At 37.7% G+C, this 22,292-nt stretch overlaps 1 protein-coding gene across 4 annotated transcripts in view; it reads right to left on the reverse strand.

Moving 5' to 3' along the window:
- Positions 1-2,385: 2,385 nt before the first annotated feature.
- Positions 2,386-22,292, reverse strand: part of DOCK4 (dedicator of cytokinesis 4) — a 229,095-nt gene continuing 209,188 nt past the window's right edge. For all 4 annotated transcript variants that reach the window (XM_026713144.2, XM_087933987.1, XM_087933988.1 and 1 more), the window contains 6 exons: positions 21,132-21,213; positions 20,823-20,932; positions 9,500-9,572; positions 9,185-9,292; positions 5,881-5,939; positions 2,386-5,175 (listed from right to left, as the gene is read on the reverse strand). In XM_026713144.2, the coding sequence (XP_026568929.1) occupies positions 4,753-5,175; positions 5,881-5,939; positions 9,185-9,292; positions 9,500-9,572; positions 20,823-20,932; positions 21,132-21,213 (855 nt within the window). In that variant the 3' untranslated portion in view covers positions 2,386-4,752. The remainder of the gene's footprint in view (positions 5,176-5,880; positions 5,940-9,184; positions 9,293-9,499; positions 9,573-20,822; positions 20,933-21,131; positions 21,214-22,292) is intronic.

Raw genomic sequence — 22,292 nt, forward strand, 5'->3', positions numbered from 1 at the left:
TGCTTGGTGCCTATGCTCGTAGTCCTCAGTGAGGTGGTTCTGCTGAGCCTCCTTCTTGGTCAGATCCAATTTGAACGGAGCCAGCTATTTTGCCAACTCTTTCTCGCGGCTCTTAGCTCCAGCAGCTGCTTCCTGTTGGGGCCCTAAGGAGCCAGGATAGGGAGGCAAGGAGCGGCTGGGAGAGGTTAGGAGAGGAGAGGGTGGCAAGGCATCCCTCAACATGAGTGACATCAAGTTGGCCGTGCCCACCCAGTCACATGACCACCTACCCACACCTACCCAGCTGGTCATTAGGCAGACTATAATCCAGCCCCCCCAATAGTCTGAGGGACTGGGAATTGATCCCGTTTAAAAATCTTGAGGATCCTTGTCTATCCAGTGGAAAGCTTGCAAAAGTCATCCCGTGCAGAAAAGACACTCCCCTGAGAAGTGGAGAGGCTGTGGAGTTTCACCGCCTAGCAAAATTGGGGGAGGGAACTCTGACCTCACCAGTAGAAGACTCTGGCCTGTTTGAAAGCAACTCTGAAGACGACCTGCTGGTAAGTGAACCAGTTGAGTCGGTCACATTGCCCATTCGTCCCCAGCCGGAACAAGAAAATAAAGCACTCAGCCCTTCTGGACTTGGGGTGTACCTGATGCTTAATAAGCCCAACCCTGGTGGAGGAATTGGGCATCCACCTATGGAAGCTAAAGACTATCCCTTCCTCTAATGAAAGACCTGCTAGCTCACCCCTCCAAAGGACATTTTTTCTCAAAGCTAAATCTACTAGAGTCAGAATTAGGAAAGGGAACAACTGGAAAATGGCTTTTAACACATCATTGGGGTGTTTCCAGTTCAAAGTGCTCCCATTCGGACCACAGAGGGTCCCAGCAGTTTTTATGCAATTAATAAATGAATGTTCCATGAGCACCTACACAAAGGGATTTTGGTGTACTTAGATGACATTTTAATATACATGAAATGAAAGTGGAGCATGTAAAACATGTCCAGGCGGTCCTAAAGAAACTTTGTGCTGCAAAGCTGTATGCAAATCCAAATGCATGTTCCACAAAGATAAAATAGACTACCTACAGAATTTCCCACAATGTCATAGAAATGGACCCAGAAAAAGTATGAGCCCTTTCCCCCAAAAAAACAATTAAAAAGCTTCCTGGGGTTTGCCAGCTTCTATCGGCAATTTATCCCGGCATTCATGCAAATTGCGCTCCCCATCACTAACCTGCTGAAAACAAAAGGGGGAAACATCCACTAAATTGGACCATTGAATGCCAAGAGGCATTTGAGAAAGTGAAATTGTTGTTTTCAGCAGAACCAGTGCTGAAGCACCCAGATCCAGAAAAACCTTTTGTCATGCAGGCAGATGCCAGTGACGGTGCCATCAGTGCCGTCCTCCCCCAAGAGAATGAGCAGGGCCTTGAAAAAAACTAACAGATACTGAACAGAGATGGGCTATCTGGGAGAAAGAGGCATATGCCATACAATTGGGCCCTCCTCATAAGGAGACATTTCTTCGGGGGGGGGGGATGAAATCCCCTTCCAAATCTGGACTGACCACAAAAATATGGAGGCCGTTAAGACCCCATGGAAGCTATCCCAAAAGTAAATCCGCTGGGTTCAGTATTTCAAGTGTTTTGACTTTGGGGTGAATCTGCTCACATCTGGTAGCTTCCATAGGGTCCTCCTTCCTCTGGTTGCTGTGGGAGGCCAAGGTTGATGGACAAGTCTAGGAGCTAAGCACTCGGATGCTCGGTGCCCTAGTTGTAATATTTAACATGTGCAGTGAGGAATGATTTCTAGATCCGTTGCCATGGCCATAGCATAACAGTCCTGCAATCGGTTTGATACTTCTTGGATGCCACACACTTCCTTGATCTCTGGGTCAATGGCCTCCTTGAAATAGTAGACAAGAATTGATTCAGGCCAGTGTCTGAAGTCCCTGCCTACCCTTCTGAACTCCCAGAAAAACTCCTTAGCGGGGCAATTGCCCTGTTTCATAGTTTTAATCAGGGTTCTCATTCCTGTGGTCTGTCTCTTCAAATCTGGCCTGGGGCAGCTGGATGAATTCATCAGCATCGCCAGTAGGTCCTTCATCGTGTAATTGGGCTATCCACTCCACCACTTCTTGGTTTTATGTGGTTTTCTTGGTATTTATTGCAGTCTTGGATAGAGTTATCACCCAGTCATTTGACTAGGATATCATGAAAATGTTAATAAGATAAATTATGTAATTGAACTCTGTTGGAGAGAGGGAACAAAAAGATATTGGGTTTTATCTTTGTTTCTTAAAGTCATATATGAAACCTAATAAAAAATAAGAATCTATTTTAATTTCCTCACAAATGGATTTATAACACACCACTCAGCAGAAAATAAAACTGGACAACGAATTTCAATCAATTTTATTTTGAATTTATGTTTTCTCAACAACCAATATAATTATCTGTAAACAAACTACCATACATTAAAAGGTTTTGCTGCTTACTGACATCAGTAATACGTGCACATGAGTAAAAGGTTCGCTTTTTCTCCAGTATATTTTAAAAATGGACAAGCAGCAAATAATACTGATTCAATCTAAGCTAAAGCACCAAGCAAACACAGATTTAATTCTAAATACAATATAGGAAAGGATCAAAGTAGATCTATTATCCAGTTTATGACAGTTTATTTAAATTACAATATATTTTAAAAGATAAATATGTAGCTAATGACTCAAAAAAGGTAGTTATGCAGACACAAAAAATGTTATGATCAAGCAAATTCAGAAATCTCAGGCCTCTAAATCAGCAACCTTCAAACCTAAATTTGATGTCCTTTTCCAGTTGTAAACACTTTTGCTAAACATAGGTATTTCAACATATATTAATATACTTTTGACATTCAAAGTTATAGAATCAATATGGCAGAATTATTGTTAAAAACACATATATACAAATAGTATTCCCTGTGTCCCTGTTCCCCCAATTACATAAAGTATTTGGCATAATTATTACAATCTTACTGCATACACAACCATTTGCTTTCCTCCCTCAAACATAATTGTACTTATTAAAATTAATCAATTATGTACAAAAATACTTGAACATTTATTATATAAAACTTTAGCTATCATTAACAGTATATACCTGCTGAGAGTTTCTCATTGAAGGAATATAAAAAGTGGTCAATAATGTTCCAGTTAAACTATCAACAAGATAAACGGATAAAATCAACGCAAGTTTTCCAACAAAACAGGGAGGTAACTTTAAAGGTACAATTGAAAAGTACAGACCACATGATATCAAACAAATATTACAAACAGCAAGTTTTGTGAGGGGAATGGAAAAATTGCCTGTATACTTATGTTTAGTTTATACAGTTGTAGGATTAAATGTGAGCTTTCAAAAACATAGGAGCTTTCTAGAAAAATACCAATTAAGAGCACTTTCAGAGAAAACATTTTGCAGGATTGGGGCTGAAATCTGGTTTACTTTTAGTTGCCAACAAATTTTCAGTCTCTACCTAAAAACCTCTCTCTTTCCACCATCTGAGATATTACCTCTTAAATTATTTTCTCCACATTTTTGGAGTGGAATATAAGAGCAACGGAATGGAAGAACTTTCATTCAGAAATGTTATATATAATAATAACAAGGCTGAATAGTCTTTAAAAAATTGCTAATGCTACTTGTAAATAGCCTAATTCTTGTGAACATTTGCTTGACTCAATTGCTTTCGGTGTTTTCATCTTAAGAATCTGATAGTGGTTTTTTTCTTGATTCACATTTAAAATGACTTATTCATTTTCGCCATTAAAATAATCCGAGGAGTTAGTTTCTGTGTCTGAAATCAATCATCTTTAAAAAAAAAATAACTGTACATATTGGCTACATTTTCTATAGTACAATAAGTATTAATGTTTATTATCTTCATGGAACTGTAAATTGCACCTATCTAAAATAAAATAAAAGGGGGCAAATTCTACAAGCATATAAACTAACCACTGTCAGAATAGCAATAGCACTTATATGTCCCTTTATAGTGCTTTACAGCCCTCTCTAAGTGACTTTACAGAGTCAGCATATTGCCCCCAACAAATTGGGTCCTCATTTTACCAACCATGGAAGGCTGAGTCGACCTTGAGCCTGGTGAGATTTGACCTGCCAAATTGTAGGTAGCTGGCTGCAGCAGAAGTAGCTTGCAGTACTGCTCTCTTAACCGCCGCACCACTGAGGCTCTAGAATGCTAGAAAAAAGATCTCTAAGACACAAGTTCCAATAGCATACATACAAATATTGAATAAAATGCAATAACATGTCAGTAGAAAGAAAACAACCCAAACATTTTTTTTTCCTGGAAATTCAGTTACAACATCTTTGTAATAGGACCTTTTCCAATGCAATGTGATCACAAACCATAAGAGTTTTATTGGATTCATTAGCTTCAAATCGTTTTTTATTCTGTCATAAAGTACGCTGTTACACTAATATAAGGCTTTCAAGAGAAGGTATGCTTTTGATGTTGCTTGAACAGCTAGGCTCCGGGTTCAAATTCACATGCAGAATCATATTTGCTATATGCTATGCTAAATATAGAATTTTCAGTCTCATTGCCTCTAGGTTCTGGCTTTTTAAGCTAGTACTTAGTTAAGTACTAAAAGTTAAGCAGTTTTTAAAAATCACTGGAATGATTTGTGAAAAATATTAAAGTGCCTATGTCAGATATGTTTTTCGTTTAACACATTCGAAAAAATGATTTTTTTTTACTTTCATTTATAACTGAGAGACTTTTCGTGGAAGAGGCCTGGGTCGAGGTACCTGTTCTGTTCTCTTGTTGCTGTGCTCCAAATTGCTTGGTCTGATCAGCAAAGGTTTTGGGGGTAATCCTGGTGGATCTGTAGAAATGGGAATGGAAAGGCTGTGAGGCAGTGGGACGGGACGCCTTAGAGTCTGCTCATAAACACTGTAAGGCGGAGGAGTTTTGCTTTCTTTTCTTATTGGCTCTTCGGAAACGTTGCAGTTAGAAAGAGGAAGCGGATGTTCATTGATGTGAGTTTCAATGCCAGATGTTTCAGAAGTGCTACATCGACTAAGCGAAGAAATGCCACTGCTGTAACTTCCAGACAAGACTGGAGAGTTGGAAATGAGCCCAGACGAATGGTAGTCCATAGGTGACGAAAATGATTGCACAGAACCCTGAGTTTAGAAAATAAAAAATTAGTCTGGAAATAGAAAGAAGAGACTAGGAGAGAAAAGGAAGTAGAGGAACATGCTTCTACATTAGTTTTGGGTCCCCGTTATTGTCCATGTTATAACAATACTTATTGTTATAACAGTTTTGGGGTTTGAACATCAAAAACTGAATGGTGCTTATTCGCTGATACTATAAAACCTTGGATTACTGTGGTTTGTATCTACTTTTAAATTACAATTGCCCAATCTATATTTGTGTTATTTAGTATATCACATCACAGAAAGTTAACATAGTAGACAAGTGAACTATGCAATATTGGTGGTGCCTTCAAGCTAAAGAGAAAGACACAAGAACAATCATCCATTGTGAATGTTCCTGGAATTGCATGGATATACTGCTATGTTACAGGGTAGAATGAGAGAAATTAAGATTAAGAAATTAATCTCTTTATATTCATTCCAATTTATGACCACTGTCTCATGAATGTATTCAGCCTATACTGTCTTTTATGGACCTTTACATGATCTACTCGTTTATCAGAACAAAAATGACTAAAAAGCTTAGTTCTTTATTCCCATCACACCACACAAATCGGGAAGGCATAAATACACATTTATGTTTTGAAGGTGAAAAGTGAACCGCAATTAATGTAAATGATGATAAATAATGCAGTTCTGCTTCTAAATGTATTGAAGGCAGAACAGTACCTTCATTGGAGATCTTCCAGCAGAAGGGGAAACTGAGGTTATGTGTCGAACTGGTGATGCTGTGGAGAAAATCATTTTCACATAAATTTAACATAGTTTAGAGTAAGTGAGGACTGTGATGGCTTGATGGAAATGAACAGCTTAGCAAAAATGAAGAAAAATGTGTATGAGAGGAGGGGAGAAGGAAAAAATGCATATGTATTTTACACTCAGAGAGATTTATAAAACACATATCTTATAATAAAGATGCAGATTATAAAATTGAAACAGGATTAAAAACAGTCAGACAGACCTCAGATAGAAAACATAGAGCTTCCCATTAAACAAGCAACAAATAGCTCAAAGAAAATCGCCTGAACAAAATAAGCATGAAGCACTGAGCCTGAAAATACTTTATAATAATAGAAATTTTATAAGAAATATGAACGGACAGTATGTAATAGAGTGAATGTCTCTATTGGGGAATCTTGGTTAACCGCACAAGTTTGCTCCATTCACTTCTCTCTCATATAAATTTCAAGTAATAAATAGTATAAGGTAATAAAATGAATTATCAGACTAGGCCCAGACTGGTTTGAATTAATCCCATATTTTAAAAAAATATCCTGTAGAAACTGCTTCAGTACTGAAATATTTTAGAAGCTTGACAAATAGTAATCAGGGGTTATATTTCCATTTTATCATAAAACCCAAAATACATATATTTGGTAAGCACCAAAATGTCTTTCCTGCAGATGAAAAGCTGGTAACAGAACTAAAATTAAAAGGGTCATTGGAAAATTAATCATTATAAGGTCTTCTCATTTTTCTAAAGAAATTTGGACCATCAGGCCTATTGAAAATTAAATTGTACTGGCTTTGCCACCCACTTGCTCAGATTCACAGCAAAATAATAATATTTCAAAGCACTCTTCTCAATCTATCCCTTGATTTACTCTCCATGACAGGCAAAATGAAAAGTATAGCAAAAACAATAAAATACTTATTAGGAATGCCACATCAACTATGCCGATGACACAGCAGTGATGGGCTTATCCAGGATGACAATGAAGATTCTTATAGGGAACAGGTGAAGGCTCTAGTGGAGTAGTGCAATAAAAATAACCTGGTTTTGAATGTTAATGAAACAAAGGAGATCAGTGTTGATTTTAGAAAGAGCCAGCTTAGTCATACTACACTTTATATCAAGGCTGCAGCTGTGGAGATGGTCAATAGTATTAAATATCTGGGGGTGCACATAACTAACAATCTTACTTGGTCTCTTCATATGTTATCTTTAGTGAAACAGCAAACCAGCATTTGCATTTCCTGTGTCGGATGAGGAGAACACATCTTTCTCTTTCTGTCCTGGCCACTTTTTAAAGATACACAATTGAGAGCATTTTAACAAACAGCATCACTGTTTGGTTTGACGGTAGCAGTGCCTCAGTTAGAAGGTCCATACAGAGAGTGGTAAAGACAGCTGAGAAGATTATAGGAAACTCACTTTCCTTCATTCAGGATACTGCTTATAAGCACTATGTGCTTAGAGCTTGAAGCATTGTTAGAGACTTCAAGGTCTGTTTCTGTTGCTCCCCTCTGGGAGAAGGTTTCGAAATATCTATAGTAAGGCTACTAGATTCTGTAATATCTTTGTTCCTTATGCCATTTGTCCTATAAACTCATAGTATTTTTTTCCACCATGTATATGTATACATTTGATGTTAATATTTCTCTGTGTCGATGTCAGATCCGTGTATCTGTCATTTCTTCAGTGGAAGAAGAAAAGGGGAGTGAGGCTGATAAAGAAATCCTTTCTTGATGTAACCTGGATATATTTAATCTTATATCAAATCTGTATAATCCACACATGATACAATGGAGGGAGAAAAGCCAGATGGCCAGAACTATCACCTCTGAGAGGCACAACCAGGAGATGAGAAGGTCATAAAAATTCCACAGTGAGATTGTACTTTGGGAATCTCTTGAATAGATCGGTCTAACAAGAGGGGTGGGGAAGAATTAACATACTGGTTTTGTTTCACTAAATACACATCGAGATAAGGGGAGGGGTTCTAAACTCCCTAATGTATCCCTGTATGCCTGAGAGACCTCAGACGCTGCTTTGAACTCCTACAGGAATTGTCTCATCTCAATAAAGGATTCCTTTTTGATACGTTTGGATACGTTTTCAGATGTGCATTCCAGTTGAGTGAATGGGAAAAGTTCTGTAGCCTGACAGTCATATACAGTGGAACCTCGGGTTCTGACCAAAAAATCCACCCAATTTTTGAATTGGGTCATGATTCAAAAATCGGCTGGCGAACAAACCCGACTGCGGCAGATTCCCTTGCCGTTGTGATTTCCCCTTCCACTCAGGTGCAGTCCATCTGCGCATGTGCAGTCGGTCGTACTTCCAGTCACAACCAAATCAGATTGCAACCATAGTCCTGGAACGGATTACGGTCGCGACCTAAGGTTCCACTGCATGTGTATTTATGTGGATTTATGCATAATGGCTATCTTTTGAGAGCTGAATGCAACATAATTTCATTTTACTGTATGCTGATTAGTGTATTTATTCTATGCTATTCTATTTCTATTCTATTCTAAATAAAATTGCACAATCTAAGGTTCCCAGATCCTTTCAAAACCTCTTCCAGATGATATCACAAAACTATAATTTTTTAATGTGGCAGAAAAGATAGATACTAAAAATCTGGGAAATAATTAAATTCATTGTACTTAATCACTGCTTGGATTTTGTTGTGATTGTTTCTATTCACTATTCACTGTTTGATTGGAAGTCTGTCCAGTGTTGTTGACAAATTTTCTGGAAGTGGCTTGGCATTTTCTGCTTCCTGGGCCTAAGATAGAGTAACTGGACCAAAGTCTCCCAGCTGGTTTTGTGCTTAAGGCAAGACTCAGTCTCCCAATTTCTAGCTTGGTCACTTAACCATTACACCAAACTATTAGGTTGTTCATGGGCAGGTAGAAACATGAACTAAGGACCATTACAGTTAAAGCTCCACACCAAAAGCTGTGCCTCTATTCCAGAGTTTAAGAATATAACTTTTCTTGCTTTCTTGTTTCAATATGCAACATTAGTTGTCCTCTTCAATGTTTGTTCCACTCGCAGCATTTTCTCCAAAATTAATTTTTTCTTTGACCCTCCTGGCTGGTTTGCTGTTCCTGTTCTAAAATCATCTGGTATTCTTCTAGTATGTAACAGGAAGCCAAAATCACATCCAGGCAGGATCCAGCTTTAGGCACACATGTAGAGCTAGTTGTATTAAAAAAGAAGAGTAAGGAAATACAGACATACCAGCGGGACGAGGTGGCACAGGAGGAGACATGAGCTTTCCATTTTCTGACATATTTTTGGCTTCCTTCCCATTGTCCAGGCTCCAACTGCTGGGAGTGCTAGTTACAGCTGTTAAGCCATGACAGCAGAGATATTAATTGTTAAAGCTTTTGAGAATTAAAAATAAATATCTGAAATATATCCAGCATATTACTTGCATATGTTTGGTGTTTGAGATACAATATCAATAAATACTGCTTTACATTTGTTTGTTAACTGTCTTTTGTACTTTACTAAAAAGATATGGTAGAATATTAAAATAAATCATATGCTTACCTTTTTCGGGGGCAGACAAACTGGGGTCACTTCTAGGCAAAGCACCATCACCATTAAGATTGAACACAATTCTCTAAAAATTCAGAATAGTGTATTTTTATGATAGTTAATTCCAGTTACAGGTATAGAAACAAGAAAAGATTAGCTATTTCAGTAGAAATGTCTCTTCAGAAGTAAAGATACGAGAGAGGCTCCCATTAGACATACGAAATGAAATACTTTAAGAAGACTGATATTCATGCAAGAATACAGAGACTTTAAGATGGTACTGCTGAAAAAAAACAACTCCTTTTTTCCTTTCTTCAAGAGGGCTGAATCTGGATATATCCTGATTTAAAAGTCGTGTAGCCATACATGATTCAAAGTGAAATGATTTTTTTTTCCTAAGTGCCCAGTAAAACCTGATGCTCCCTTTGACAGCTTACAGCAAGACTCATACTGCAGTTAATTATTTTACTACCTTCTTTTAAAATTGTTTCATAGGCATATCTGAAAAACAAATTACCACTTTAGCCAAGTTTATTAAGGAAACTAAAAATTTGCATGTGTTAAAAAATACATTTTAGCAGAAAGAAGGAAGGAAGAATGCTGAAAGAATACTATACAGTGGAGCCTGAGGTCGTGACCATAATCCAGTCCAGGATTTTGGCTGCAACCTGATCTGGTCATGACCAGAAACATGACCATCTGCGCATGTGCAGACAAAACAAAAACAAAAAATGGCGCAGAAGGGGAAATCACGGCGATTTTTGAATCATGACCTGATTCAAAATTGGGTGGATTTTTTTGTTCGCCACCCGATTTGGCCGCGAACAGAAGCATTCACAACAGGTTCCACTGTGCATTCATTGGTTGCATATGCTAAACTACCCACCTAGGACACTAACTGTCAGTGCAATTTCTCAAGAGTTGACAATCATATGCAACATTCAGAAGAATACAATGTAACAGCTTTTCAGTGAGAAAACATAAGACTCAGCCAAAGAACTGAAGTCAGGGATAAATGGTAGAATTAAACCAATATGTAAAATAGTGAGATATCTGAAGCAAGAATAAAATAGAGCTGGAAGGACTCTTAGAGGTCTTCTAGTCCAGCCCACAGCTCTGACAGGAGACCCTATATCATTTCAGACAAGTGGCTGTCCAGTCTCTTCTTAAAAACCTCCGGTGATGAAGTGCCCATGATTTCTGAAGGCAATCTGTTTCACTGGTTAATTCTCCTCAGTATTAGGAAGTTTCTCCTTAATTCCAGGCTGCTTCGCTCCTTAATCAAAGGGTTTCCAATCATTGTTTCTTGTCCTGCCTTCAGGGGCTTTGGAGAACAATTTGACCCCCTCTTCTTTATAGCAATTTGACCCCCTCTTCTTTATAGCAGCCCCTCAAATATTGGAATATTGCTATCATGTCACCTCTACTTCTTCTTTTCTTTAGACAAGCCAAACCCAAATCCTGCAACCATTCTTCATATGTTTTAGTCTCCATGCCTTTAATCATCTTACTTGCTCTTCTCTGAACTTTTTCCAAAGTCTCAACAACTTTTTTGCAGTGTGATGACCAAATTGGTTGTGGTATTCCAGCTGTGGACTTACTAGGACTTTATAAAGTGGTACAAATACTTCACGTGATTTTGATTCCATGCCTCTGTTTATAACAACCCAGGATTGTATTAGCTTTTTTGGCTACTACCATACACTGCTAGCTCATATGTAAGTGATCATCCACTAGGACATCAAGGTCACAATTACTGTTTTTGAGCCAGGTCTCATCTAAATTGTACTTATACCTTTGATTCTTCCTGTCTAAATGTAAAACTTTGTTTTTTTCCACATTAAAATTCATGTTGTTGGATAGGGCCCATTGTTCAAGTCTATCATTTTGGATCCTGAGCTTGTCTTCTGGGGTGTTAGCTATTCCTACCAGCTTAGTGTCATCTGCAAATTTGATGAGTTCCACTTCTGTTTCCTCTTCAAAGTCATTTATGAAGATATTGAAGAGTACTGAGCTTAAGATGGAACCTTGTGGTACCCCACTACTTACTTCCCTCCATGTAGTTGTAGTATCATTAAGGACTATTTGTTAAGTATGATTTGTCAGCCAGCTACAAATCCATGTGGTGGTCAGCATTTTTCTAGTTTACCATGAAGTAGGTTGTAGTGTACTTTGTCAAATGCCTTACTGAAATCTAAGTATACTATGTCCTCAACATTTTGCTAGTCTACTAAATTAGTTACTTTATCAAATAATGAAATAAGGGGAGAAAGTATGGAGCCTCCCAGCGATTACCAGGCATAAAGAATGGTCACCTCCATTCCTATACTGGTTCTCTCCCTGTTTGTAGTCTCTGATGGGAGCCTAAACTGCCCTGTAGTGGTGGTGAGGCTAAGGAGGGGTGCCCTGTGAAGTAGCGAGGGAGATTGCAATCTCCTGTTAGCTCCAGGGCTTTTTCCCTCTATGCCACGGTGAGGAGAAGAGGCGGTCTAAGATGGCTGCCATGAAAGCTGGTGAGAAGACGACCATCTAAGCACTGTGCAGGAGTGGACTTTGGTGAACAGTGTCTGAACTGGGTGAGCTTTATTCAAATTTTTAACCCCAAAAGAGTATCTAGGGGAAGAGAGGTTCACAACTATAAACAGCAGCGACCTAGCACTTTTGAAACGCTAGAATTACCCACCAACACTAAAACCAACACTATTTTAAGAGGTGAGAAGAATCTTTAAAGGAAGCTTTAAAATATAGAGAACTTGGAAAATAGCTGAATAACCTGAAAGGCGATCCTTGGGAGGAACTATCTTTTATATCTTTAACTTCTAAAAAAAACCCCGCCCCTGGGGGGGGGGCGGATTGGGAAATCAGTTGTTTTGACATACTGTTTAATGTTGGAGTGCCATCAACTGTATGAAGAAGAGTATTAATGTCAAATCCTCTATGAAAATATGGAACATTTAATACACACAATAGAAGAAAGTAAACAAAGCTGGGAAGGTGATTTGTCCTTGACTTTATTTCAAAAGGCCACTTGGATATTTTGGATGACTGTGTGAGTTTTACCTCCTTTTTGAAGATTTCAAAGACAAACTAAATTGTTAACAATTAAATACTATCAAAACTGGTTATTGAACTGAGAACTGAAAGATTGGAGAAAGCACAGTGGATTAATTTGGATTTGGATTTGGGCTATTAATATTATCTGATAGAACATCACATGAGGTCAAAGAAGAAAAGGATAGAAGATGAGGGGAAAGAAGGAAAATTAAATAAGACTTTAAAATTTGGACAATTGGGAAGACAAAATTGGAAGTTAAAAGACTATAAATTACTAAATAATTCTAAAAAATTATAAATTTAGGGATGTGGAGATACAAACATGATAATGAAGTTTTACTAATAACTGGATTGGTGGGAGTGTTTAAATACTGAGTTGTTGGAATTATAGAGATATGCTGAGTAATTTTTTACTGAATTGTAATAAAATGGATTACCAGGTGATAATAGAGGGATATGAAGAAATAATTTTTATGCTTAAAGATATGCGTGAAACTATAAAGAACAATAATGAGACAAGCCTAAAGGTAAAGAAATTAGTGTGGAGGGCCTGCAACAATTGTGGGAAGGAATGAGATATTTGGGGAATAGATCAGAAAGTAGAAGAGGCAGTGGAGGGGAAAAAAAATCAAAGTAAGATTCAAGAAAATAAAGATGGTGAAGAGAAAGGACTGATAAGTTGGAATCAAGTAAATAATACTTTAAAAGCTTATAACAAAATAGAGAGGAAAAAAGAAAAATCTCCTCAAAGAAGGGAAAGTCCAGAGAGCAAAAAACCCAAAAACCTCTCCAAGAAAAAAGAATGATTTATGGATGGTGTTCGAAAGATGCAGGAAAAAGAGATAAAGGGCAACTCGAAAGGAATATTTAGTGGGCACAAAAAACATTATAAAAAAACTTAAATTTCCAAGAAAGAAAAAGATGATGGAGAAGCTAACAGATGATAGAACTCCAAAGAGACCAAGAGATGATGGATAGTGATATGAGCAAAATGGAAAAGTAGAAAATATAAACAGGGAAAACACTAGCATATACACTAATAGAAAAACAGAATTTACTCTATTTAAAAATAAGTTAAGAATAGAAGTGGAAATTTAGGATTGGGGAATTTAATGGTATTATTAATAATAACAGTGTGTTAAAATATATTGTGAATTTTAAACTTTTAAGGATTAGAAATTGTGGGGAGTGGGAGATGTAAACTCGGGATCGAATGAATACTTTTATTATTTGGATCAATTAGTAGTGTTGGATATTTGGGATATTGAAAGCAGGGTGGAAAAATGACTAATTTTTAAAATATCAAATATAAGGGATAATAAATAATTAGTGAAAAGAAATGTTATGTATGCTTAAATGAATCAATGGGAAAAATAAGAAAGAATAGAAATAAGAGGGGAACAACAATACACATATTTTAATATAACAAGATCTACGCAATAACAAGAGAGAGGTTTAGAAATTAAATGGTGGTAGTATTATATACGTTAAATAACATGCAACAATTAAAATAAAATGTAATAACCATGAGTTACAACATTACGTTTATCTGTACTAAATGTATGATACCCAAGTATCACACTGTTCATGCTTTGAGATGTATAAGTAATATAAAATTAAAAACTTAATTTTTTTACAAAAAGAATGAAATAAGATTGGTTTGGCATGATTTGTTTTTGACAAACCCATGCTGGCTACTAGTTATAACTTTATTTGTTTCTAGTTGTTTGCAAATCTATTTATGAGAAAGTAACATATTCATTTATTTAATAATTCATGCTACACTAAGGAGAAAGAAAAAGATGTGATAACCACACCAAAATGCAGTCAGTAAATGAAGTCATAATTTCATCACAAGGAGAAGACATGCAGGGTTTCAGCACAAGACAGATCTTGAAGATTCAGCCATCTTACCATTTTAAAAATGTTATTTGTGGATGGTCACACAATTAATCAGATATTTAGACTGGAGCTGGCCTTTTGCCCACCTATCCAGACCTTTCCACGGACCCAGGATGTTGTTGTTTAATAGTATTAAAATATTGTCACAGGATGTAAGCTGTTTCAATTGAAACTTTTGCAACTGACTGACGGTAATGCCAATTCTGTTCAAGTAGTGCTCCAGATGTTTTGGAATTGCACAAAAAAGCAACTAATTGGTACTATTTTTGCTTTCTTTTGCTACAGCTGTAGGACATTTGCAGGTCTTTATATGTTGTGATTTTTCTCTATTTCTTTCTCTTCTGTCATCTCGAGTTATTGCAATGTCCACTACCCAGACTTTTTTTGTCTTTCTTATCACTTTCCTTTCTATTCCCCCTTTTATCCTACATTTTTCCCCTTTCCTTTTCCCACTTTCATTTTTTTCTGTGTTTTATATCCTAATAAACTTTATAAAAATTTGAAAAAAACAAATCCAAACAGTTGTTGTATGTGGGAGATAAGAATCGATTTGAATTTTAAGATGTGTGGCAGCTGCTTGTCTATTTGAAACCTAAAGATCAACAGGACTTTAGCTTCATTTTCTATTATTTTTCCTGTTTTGTGGTCCCACTAGTTCCTGCTTTCAAGAAAGATATATTTCTTGCAAATATTCCCACTCTTTCTTCAATTTTACTGTTCTTAGCCGTTGCCAGGTCTTATTGTTCTCTTCGCTTGCTAATTATTTTTTAATGTACTGGCCATGTCTCTTTTCTATTCTTTGTTTGGTGTTTCTTATATGCCAGATTATTATTATGGTTGGTCACATGCACCATCAGCCAACACTGTCTATCCCAAGTCCTTTGGAAGGACTCAATAGATATGTACAAATGCCAAATCGAGTCTAAATAGCTGGCTGACTGTGTGTGATGAACCATAATAATAATAGTAGTTTTCCTAAAGATAAAGAGACATCGATATTTTATAAAGTGTAGGAACAATGGTATAACTGGATAGAACAGAGATAGTTTAGTTTAGTTTACTTTTATTGCCATTGCACCTCGTACAACGAAATCAAACACCATCTTCAGTGCACATCATGATCATGAGTTTGAAAATAAACACAAACACACATCCTTCACCCTTCACACATTGAACCGGAAACCCCCAACACCACACCAACACTGCACTATACAGCAGAATTCAAAATAACTACTGCCCTGGGATAGAAGCTGTTTTTCAGCCTATTTTTCCTTGTTTTTATTATTCTTTACAGTCTGCCAGATGGTAATAGTTCAAAAAAAGGGTTCCCAGCATGAGATGTATCTTTGAGAATATTTTGAACTTACTTAAGGCAGCGGGAACTATAAAGCTTTTCCAAAGAGGGGATTGGGCAACCAATGATCTTCTGGGCAATGACATTAACCCTCTGGAGTGTTTTCCCATCTGCCACTGTGCAATTGGCAAACCATACAGAGGTGCAGTATGTTGAAATGCTCTTTATAGTGCAGCGGTAGAAGGTCACCAGCAGTTTCTCATTCAGTAGTTATTTTCTGAGAAGCGTCACGAAGTATAATCTCTGCTGGGCCCTTTCGACCAGGGCTGCAATGTGGGCACCCCAGGTCAGGTCCTCTTTTATGGTAACACCCAGAAACTTAAAACTGGCCACTTGCTCCACTTGGTCTCCATTGATAAGGAAGGGCTGGATGTCTGATCTGTTCCTTCTATAACCACTATAAGCTCCTTGGTCTTATTAGTGTTGAGGACCAAGTTGTTGTCTCCACACCACGAAAGCAACTGGTCCACCTCATCTTGGTAGGCAGACTCATCCCCCCAGAGATAAGTCCCACCACTATTGTACCATCTGCAAATTTAGCAATAGTATTACTAGCGTGAGTAGGAATGCAGTCATGCACATAAAGAGCATAGAGTAAGGGACTCAACACGCAATCCTGTGGTGTACCAGTGTTAAGAATAAGAGCTGAAGAGGTATGATTACATAATCTGACCCTCTGTGAGAGGCCAGATAGGAAATCTATAATCCAAAGTCAGATTGAATTAGAAAGCCCAAGGTCCAGAAGTTTAGACACTAGTCTATGTGGAAGAATTGTGTTAAACGCAGAACTAAAATCCACAAAAAGCATCCTCACATAGCCTCCCTCCCCACTGTTGTAGATGAGTCAGAGCAGTGTGAAGAGTGATGGCTATAGCGTCCTCTGTAGATCTATTTTTTTCTGTATGCAAACTGGTGTTTATCAAATGTAGGCGGAAGACCAGAAATAATGTGCCGGCAGGCCAATTTCTCAAAGCACTTCATGATGATAGGAGTGAGTACCACTGGTCTGCAATTGTTGAGGTTATTGATAGGGAACTTCTTTGGCAGCGGAACAATGGTGGAAGCCTTCAAACAAGATGGAATAGTGGACTGGGATAAAGACCAATTGAAGATCCTGGTAAAGACTCCAGCCAACTGATCAGCACAGTCTTTAAGCACTCGGCCAGAGATACCGTCAGGACTGGCAGCCTTTCTAGGGTCCACAGCCCTCAGAATGCTCCTCACATCCTGTTACTCCACAATGAGGTGGGGGCTACAATTGGCTGGTGGTTGTATTTTATCTGTCTCTGATGTCTCCACTTCAAAGCAAACAAAGAAATGATTCAGTTCCTCTGCCAATGAAGCATTCCCCTCAGCAGGGAGGACATTGGTAGGTTGATGGTTTGTAATTTGTTGCATCTCTCACCACACCTGCCTCATGTTATTGCTATAAAAATTATCCTCAATCTTCCTCTTATACTCAGTCTTGGCCTCCCGAATACCTTTCTTTAGATTAGCTCTGGCAACACTGTATCTTGCCCCATCACCAGACCTAAAGGCCTTGGTCCTGTCATGCAAGAGGCTCTGGACTTCCTTAGTCATCCAGCATTTCTGATTGGGATAGATCCACAGTGATAGTATCTGTGTAGTGTTTGATATAGCACAGAACAGTTGCAGTGTGCTCCTCTAGGTCAGGGTGGTAAAAGACGTCCCAATCTGTGTTCTCAAAACAATCCTGAAGTTCTTGGGAAGCATCTTCTGGCCAAGATTTCACTGTCTTTATTATAGGCAGAGCCCGTTTCCTAAGAGGAATGTACGCTGGTGCTAAAAGCAGTGACATATGGTCTGATTGTCCCAAATGTGGTAATTGTATAACCTTATAGCCATGTTTGATGTTGGTATATACTTTCTGTGATTAGCAAAACACAGCAGCTCTTGGTGAATTTAGTCTTTGCAATCTGTAGCCTTAATTCATCCATTTTGTTAGTCAGAGATTTTGTAAGAAATATACTTGGAATTGAAGGCTTGTGTGGAAACTTACTCAGCCTAAAGAAAACTCCAGTACGGCATCCTCTCTTCCTCTTCCTGTTCTTCTTTCTCTGCCTCTTCCTCCTTCCTACAGGGATAGTGATCCATGGCTCCCCCAGGGGCCTAGCTGCCTCCTTCGGTATGTTATGAAAACGTTGTGACTGGAAGGTTTGAGCCTGCTGTGAGCTTTGAGTCTGATGTATCAGTAGACATAGGGTCGAATGATGAGGAAGGTTTGGTATTGGAATTGGAGCCTGCTCTAATGAGAGAAACAGACGTGAGCCAGGAGGATGAGGGAGTGTCGGAAACACCCTCCTCTCCAGAACCTTCCACTTCAATCATGCCTCAGGTGTCAGAAGCTGATCCACAGAACATACCAGAGTCCTTGAGTGATGACGAATGTTGGGTTGATGCAAGAACTAGATGCAGGTTGAGACGTCAAGCACAATTTGAAAAGAAACGTCAAGTCAGAGACTAATTAGAGAGACTGAGAAGGCCCTTCAAGGAATATAAGGAGGCGTGATAGTTAACGATCCTTGTCTGGACCAAACTTCGTTAATTACTGCACAGCTTTGAAGAAGCCCTTTGTTCCTGATTTATCTTGCGTTATCTCGGCTTGAAGGCAGTTTCTGGGAAAGCTGCCAACGACGATTACAGAGACAAGTTAACTCTGTGGTATCTGGTATTATTTGTTCGTGTTTATTTCTTTGGGACATTTGGACTCTCACTGTATAAAATAGTCCATAATAGCCTTTTCACATTTCAGTCCAATCTGTAACAAGGCTTGCCAACTATAGATGCTCCTTGCCCCACAGGATTCAATCAAGAAAAGGATCCAAAACACACACAGAATCATACACACCATACACTGAAAGAAGGAGCGGTTAGCCGCAGCACCCATGTGCGCAGCCATCTTGAAAACCGTTAATTAGATTAAATATAGATAATTATTAACCATAAATAATAGATAAAATAAGAATGTAATTATGCATAATTTAATATCTGTAAATAACACACAAATTATTATCATAAGAGAATCACTACAAATTGCTGTTGTTGAGTGATACATTTTCTTTTTCTCTTTTTTACGTTATTAATGTAATAAAAGTTTAATAAAGTGTATTTAAAAAATAATAGTAGTAGTAGTTTTCCTGATTAGCCATACTCAATAGAAACTAAATATAACATCCCAGCACATGAATTCAGAGCATAATTAATTCACACAATATAATATATGGCATCTGGGCAGCTAAAGTCTATGATATGATAGCCCACTCTTACATATTTACTTTTAACAAAAGCTGTGATGTGATTTGATCCTTATTTTGTGACATAGAAAGTACAACAATAAAAGGTTCGTATGGAAAACAATGATGGGTTTGATGGATATATTTCTGATCCAAAGGCAAAAAAGCTGACAGGACAGATCTATGGCCTAGTTTTTAGCATTCTGGTAGGAATGACTTTTTTTCCCCTGCAGTGATATAACCAAATTGAGTACCAGGACTCTAAGAAAACTATATTTCCAAGCAACATCTATATAATATCTCATAATATCTCTTAACAAAGATATATGCAATTTCAATAGTGTCCCTACTGTATGATAAACCAACAGACCCCATTCAAATGCTGTTTTTTAAGGAAGAGAGTTCATCTAAACAATCCTCATCTCTTAGATTTAGTTTAAGATAGTAAGGGGAAAAATGAACCATCCAAGGCTTAATTAATAATGCCTGCATGAGAAAAATATTTTTTACTATTTATCCTGTGAGGGCTACTGAGGATGCATTGGAGAATGAAACCTTCATTACACTTGGCAAAGAATTTGCAGGCTAGGAGCAAAAATGGCACAGACTTTGTGTGTGGTATGTCTTAAAAGCCACCATATAGAGATTTTTCTCTGCTGTTTCCTGTTCTAGGTGCTCCAGAGGATGGTAGAAAAATTCAGGAAGAATTAGGAATTCGTATCTGCCAAGACATACTGTAACTGTTACTGAGTAAAACTTACTACTGCAGGGGTGTCAAACTTGCGTCATCATGGTGTCATCATGTGATACATCGGGACTTTTCCCCCCTTCGCTAAACCGGGCATGGGTGGGGCCAGCATGTAATGCATCCAGCCCACAGCCCACAAGTTTGACACCCCATACTACTGTAACAGGTCAAGACTGTAAGTAATGATGTAATAAAGTCACAAAGCCAACTATAAACCAGTATTTTCTGTCTTGAAAAATGAATTGCCAATATTTAAGTAGGTATAAGAACAGTACATAGTTTTTCTAAATTAAGATCCTCTGAAAGAACAGAGTTCTATGTAAACCGACCTAGGAGTCCAGAGATAGAGAGGAAGTCGATCAAATCTGATCGAAGTCTCAGCATCAGAAATACATTGCTAATTGCATGATAATATGGAAAGAATTGCATAGGTCATGTATTAGATAAAAATAATGTCTTTACTTAGAGATGAGATATATAAACGAAAGATGCCCATTCATGTCTTTATTTCATGCACACTTTGCCTACTTTAAAATAAAAGGTGATTTTATTAACAAAAGGAACAACAACTGTATCTGACATCCTTAAAGAAATGGCTCAAAAGGTTGGTATAGGTAAGCCAGAAGTAGACAGCCTGGAGTTTTTCATTTTTTTCTGCATCTGAATAGCAATCAACAATCAGGGCATCTAAACTGAGTTTCCTGAAATTGTCACTTACTCTATCTGTAAATTCAAAAACATTTACTCCTCAGAAGTTCATGGATGTATGCATGCAGGGTTTTGGCAACAGTATGGAAATGGTTTGTCACTTCATTCTTCTGGAATGGCTTGTTTTTATTTTAAGTTCCCACTGTAACCTGGTACAGCTTCAAAAGCCTCCCATCCAAGCACTAATCAGACCAGCCCCTCCTTATAAATTGAGGTGATAAAACTTTAAAATAATAAGAATCAATAAGATCTACAACATTTGTCAGTTCATTTTCAGGAATATAGCTCTTTTACTGCACCCTGAATAATGCCTACCTGTGAAGGCTCAGCAGGATTTGGGTAAATGACACTACAGGGCCTCTCCCTTGGAGATAGGCAAGAGTTTTCTCTGGAATGTTTAAACTTGTCTGATAACAGAGGTGAGCCTGAAATACAAGACAAACCTAGAGAATCAATGCAGTCTGCAATATGATGGATTATTTGGGTGGGGGACAAATATTGGATAAAGAATTTACACAGAATTTATATCCCATGTAGAATTTCCATGTAATGTGATTTAGACCTAATAGTATAGTTCTGATCCGTAAAGATTCCATAAGGATCTTTGTATAACAAAACACTAACCTCTGGCACTGGATGGAGCAGAGCTGGTCACATTAGGGGAAGCGGAATGAGTAGAACTCAGACTTGAGGTAGATGGACTTGGCTGGAAATACATAAAAAGCCACAAACTCTCAGTATCATGGAACAATGAAAAAACAGCAGCAACATGTACTGACTAATAATACGGTACATTATGACAGCAGCTCAATGCAAAAATTCTTAGGCTCATGGAAAATGTAATATTTGAAGCAAAAATATGGTTGAATGATACATAAATGATTGAAGATGTAACCTGATGCTTATCTATTGCCTAAAAATAAAAATGGCACAGAGGAACTTGTTTGTATGACTGCAACCTAAATCTAATTTGAATTATTCCATAATGACCAGCTCAAATTTTGTCTAATTTATTTCCTTTAGTAACCATTGATTGATTGTGCCAATATTTATAAAATAATTGTATATCTTATAAAATAACAAGGTCTTTTCATATTGTTCTAAGATTCTTTAGCAATGTTCTTCCATTCTAAGTCTTTCAGAGGAGAATTCTGTCTTCTATTTTCAATTACATTCTATCCCTAGAAACCATGCGCTCACGTGAGTCAAGCTACATGTATGCGCATGTGCCCTGGCCCTCTGCTCGCATTGCCCAATTCCTCTCTCCTCCCACCCCATCAGGCCAAGCCACAAAGGTTGCAAAGTGTTGCATTAGAGAAGCCGGTGTGAATCTCACAAAACACAAACTACAGTAGGAAAATGATTTTTAATGTATAATGAGGAATCCCAGCGTTAATATATTAAAACTTTGCAGTTGTGTTTGACTGATAATCTTATATGATATATATGCTTACTTGGACTTGGTTTTTCTCTTGTTGATACATCATTGAAGATGATGTATCTTACTCATTTTAAAAGATGCATATTTGTACATAAACAGGAATTTAAGACTGGCAACTCAGGGCAAAGTTCTACACTAGATCTCCAGAGAAGCAGTCACATCCCAAAAGATTTTTGCCTTATATAGTGGTGATATTCAGCCGGTTTGCACCAGTTCAACAGAACCGTTCGTTAAATTTCTGAGCAATTTGGAGAACCAGTTGTTGGAAGAAATCTCCTTCCAACAGCCTTTTGTTTTTCCCACTTTACAGGGCTAATCCTGTCAGATAACAGATAATCAGAGTT

The sequence above is a fragment of the Pseudonaja textilis genome, chromosome 5 (assembly GCF_049901715.1).
Source record: "Pseudonaja textilis isolate UNSWEBS1 chromosome 5, rPseTex1.2, whole genome shotgun sequence".
NCBI classification, from domain to species: domain Eukaryota; kingdom Metazoa; phylum Chordata; class Lepidosauria; order Squamata; family Elapidae; genus Pseudonaja; species Pseudonaja textilis.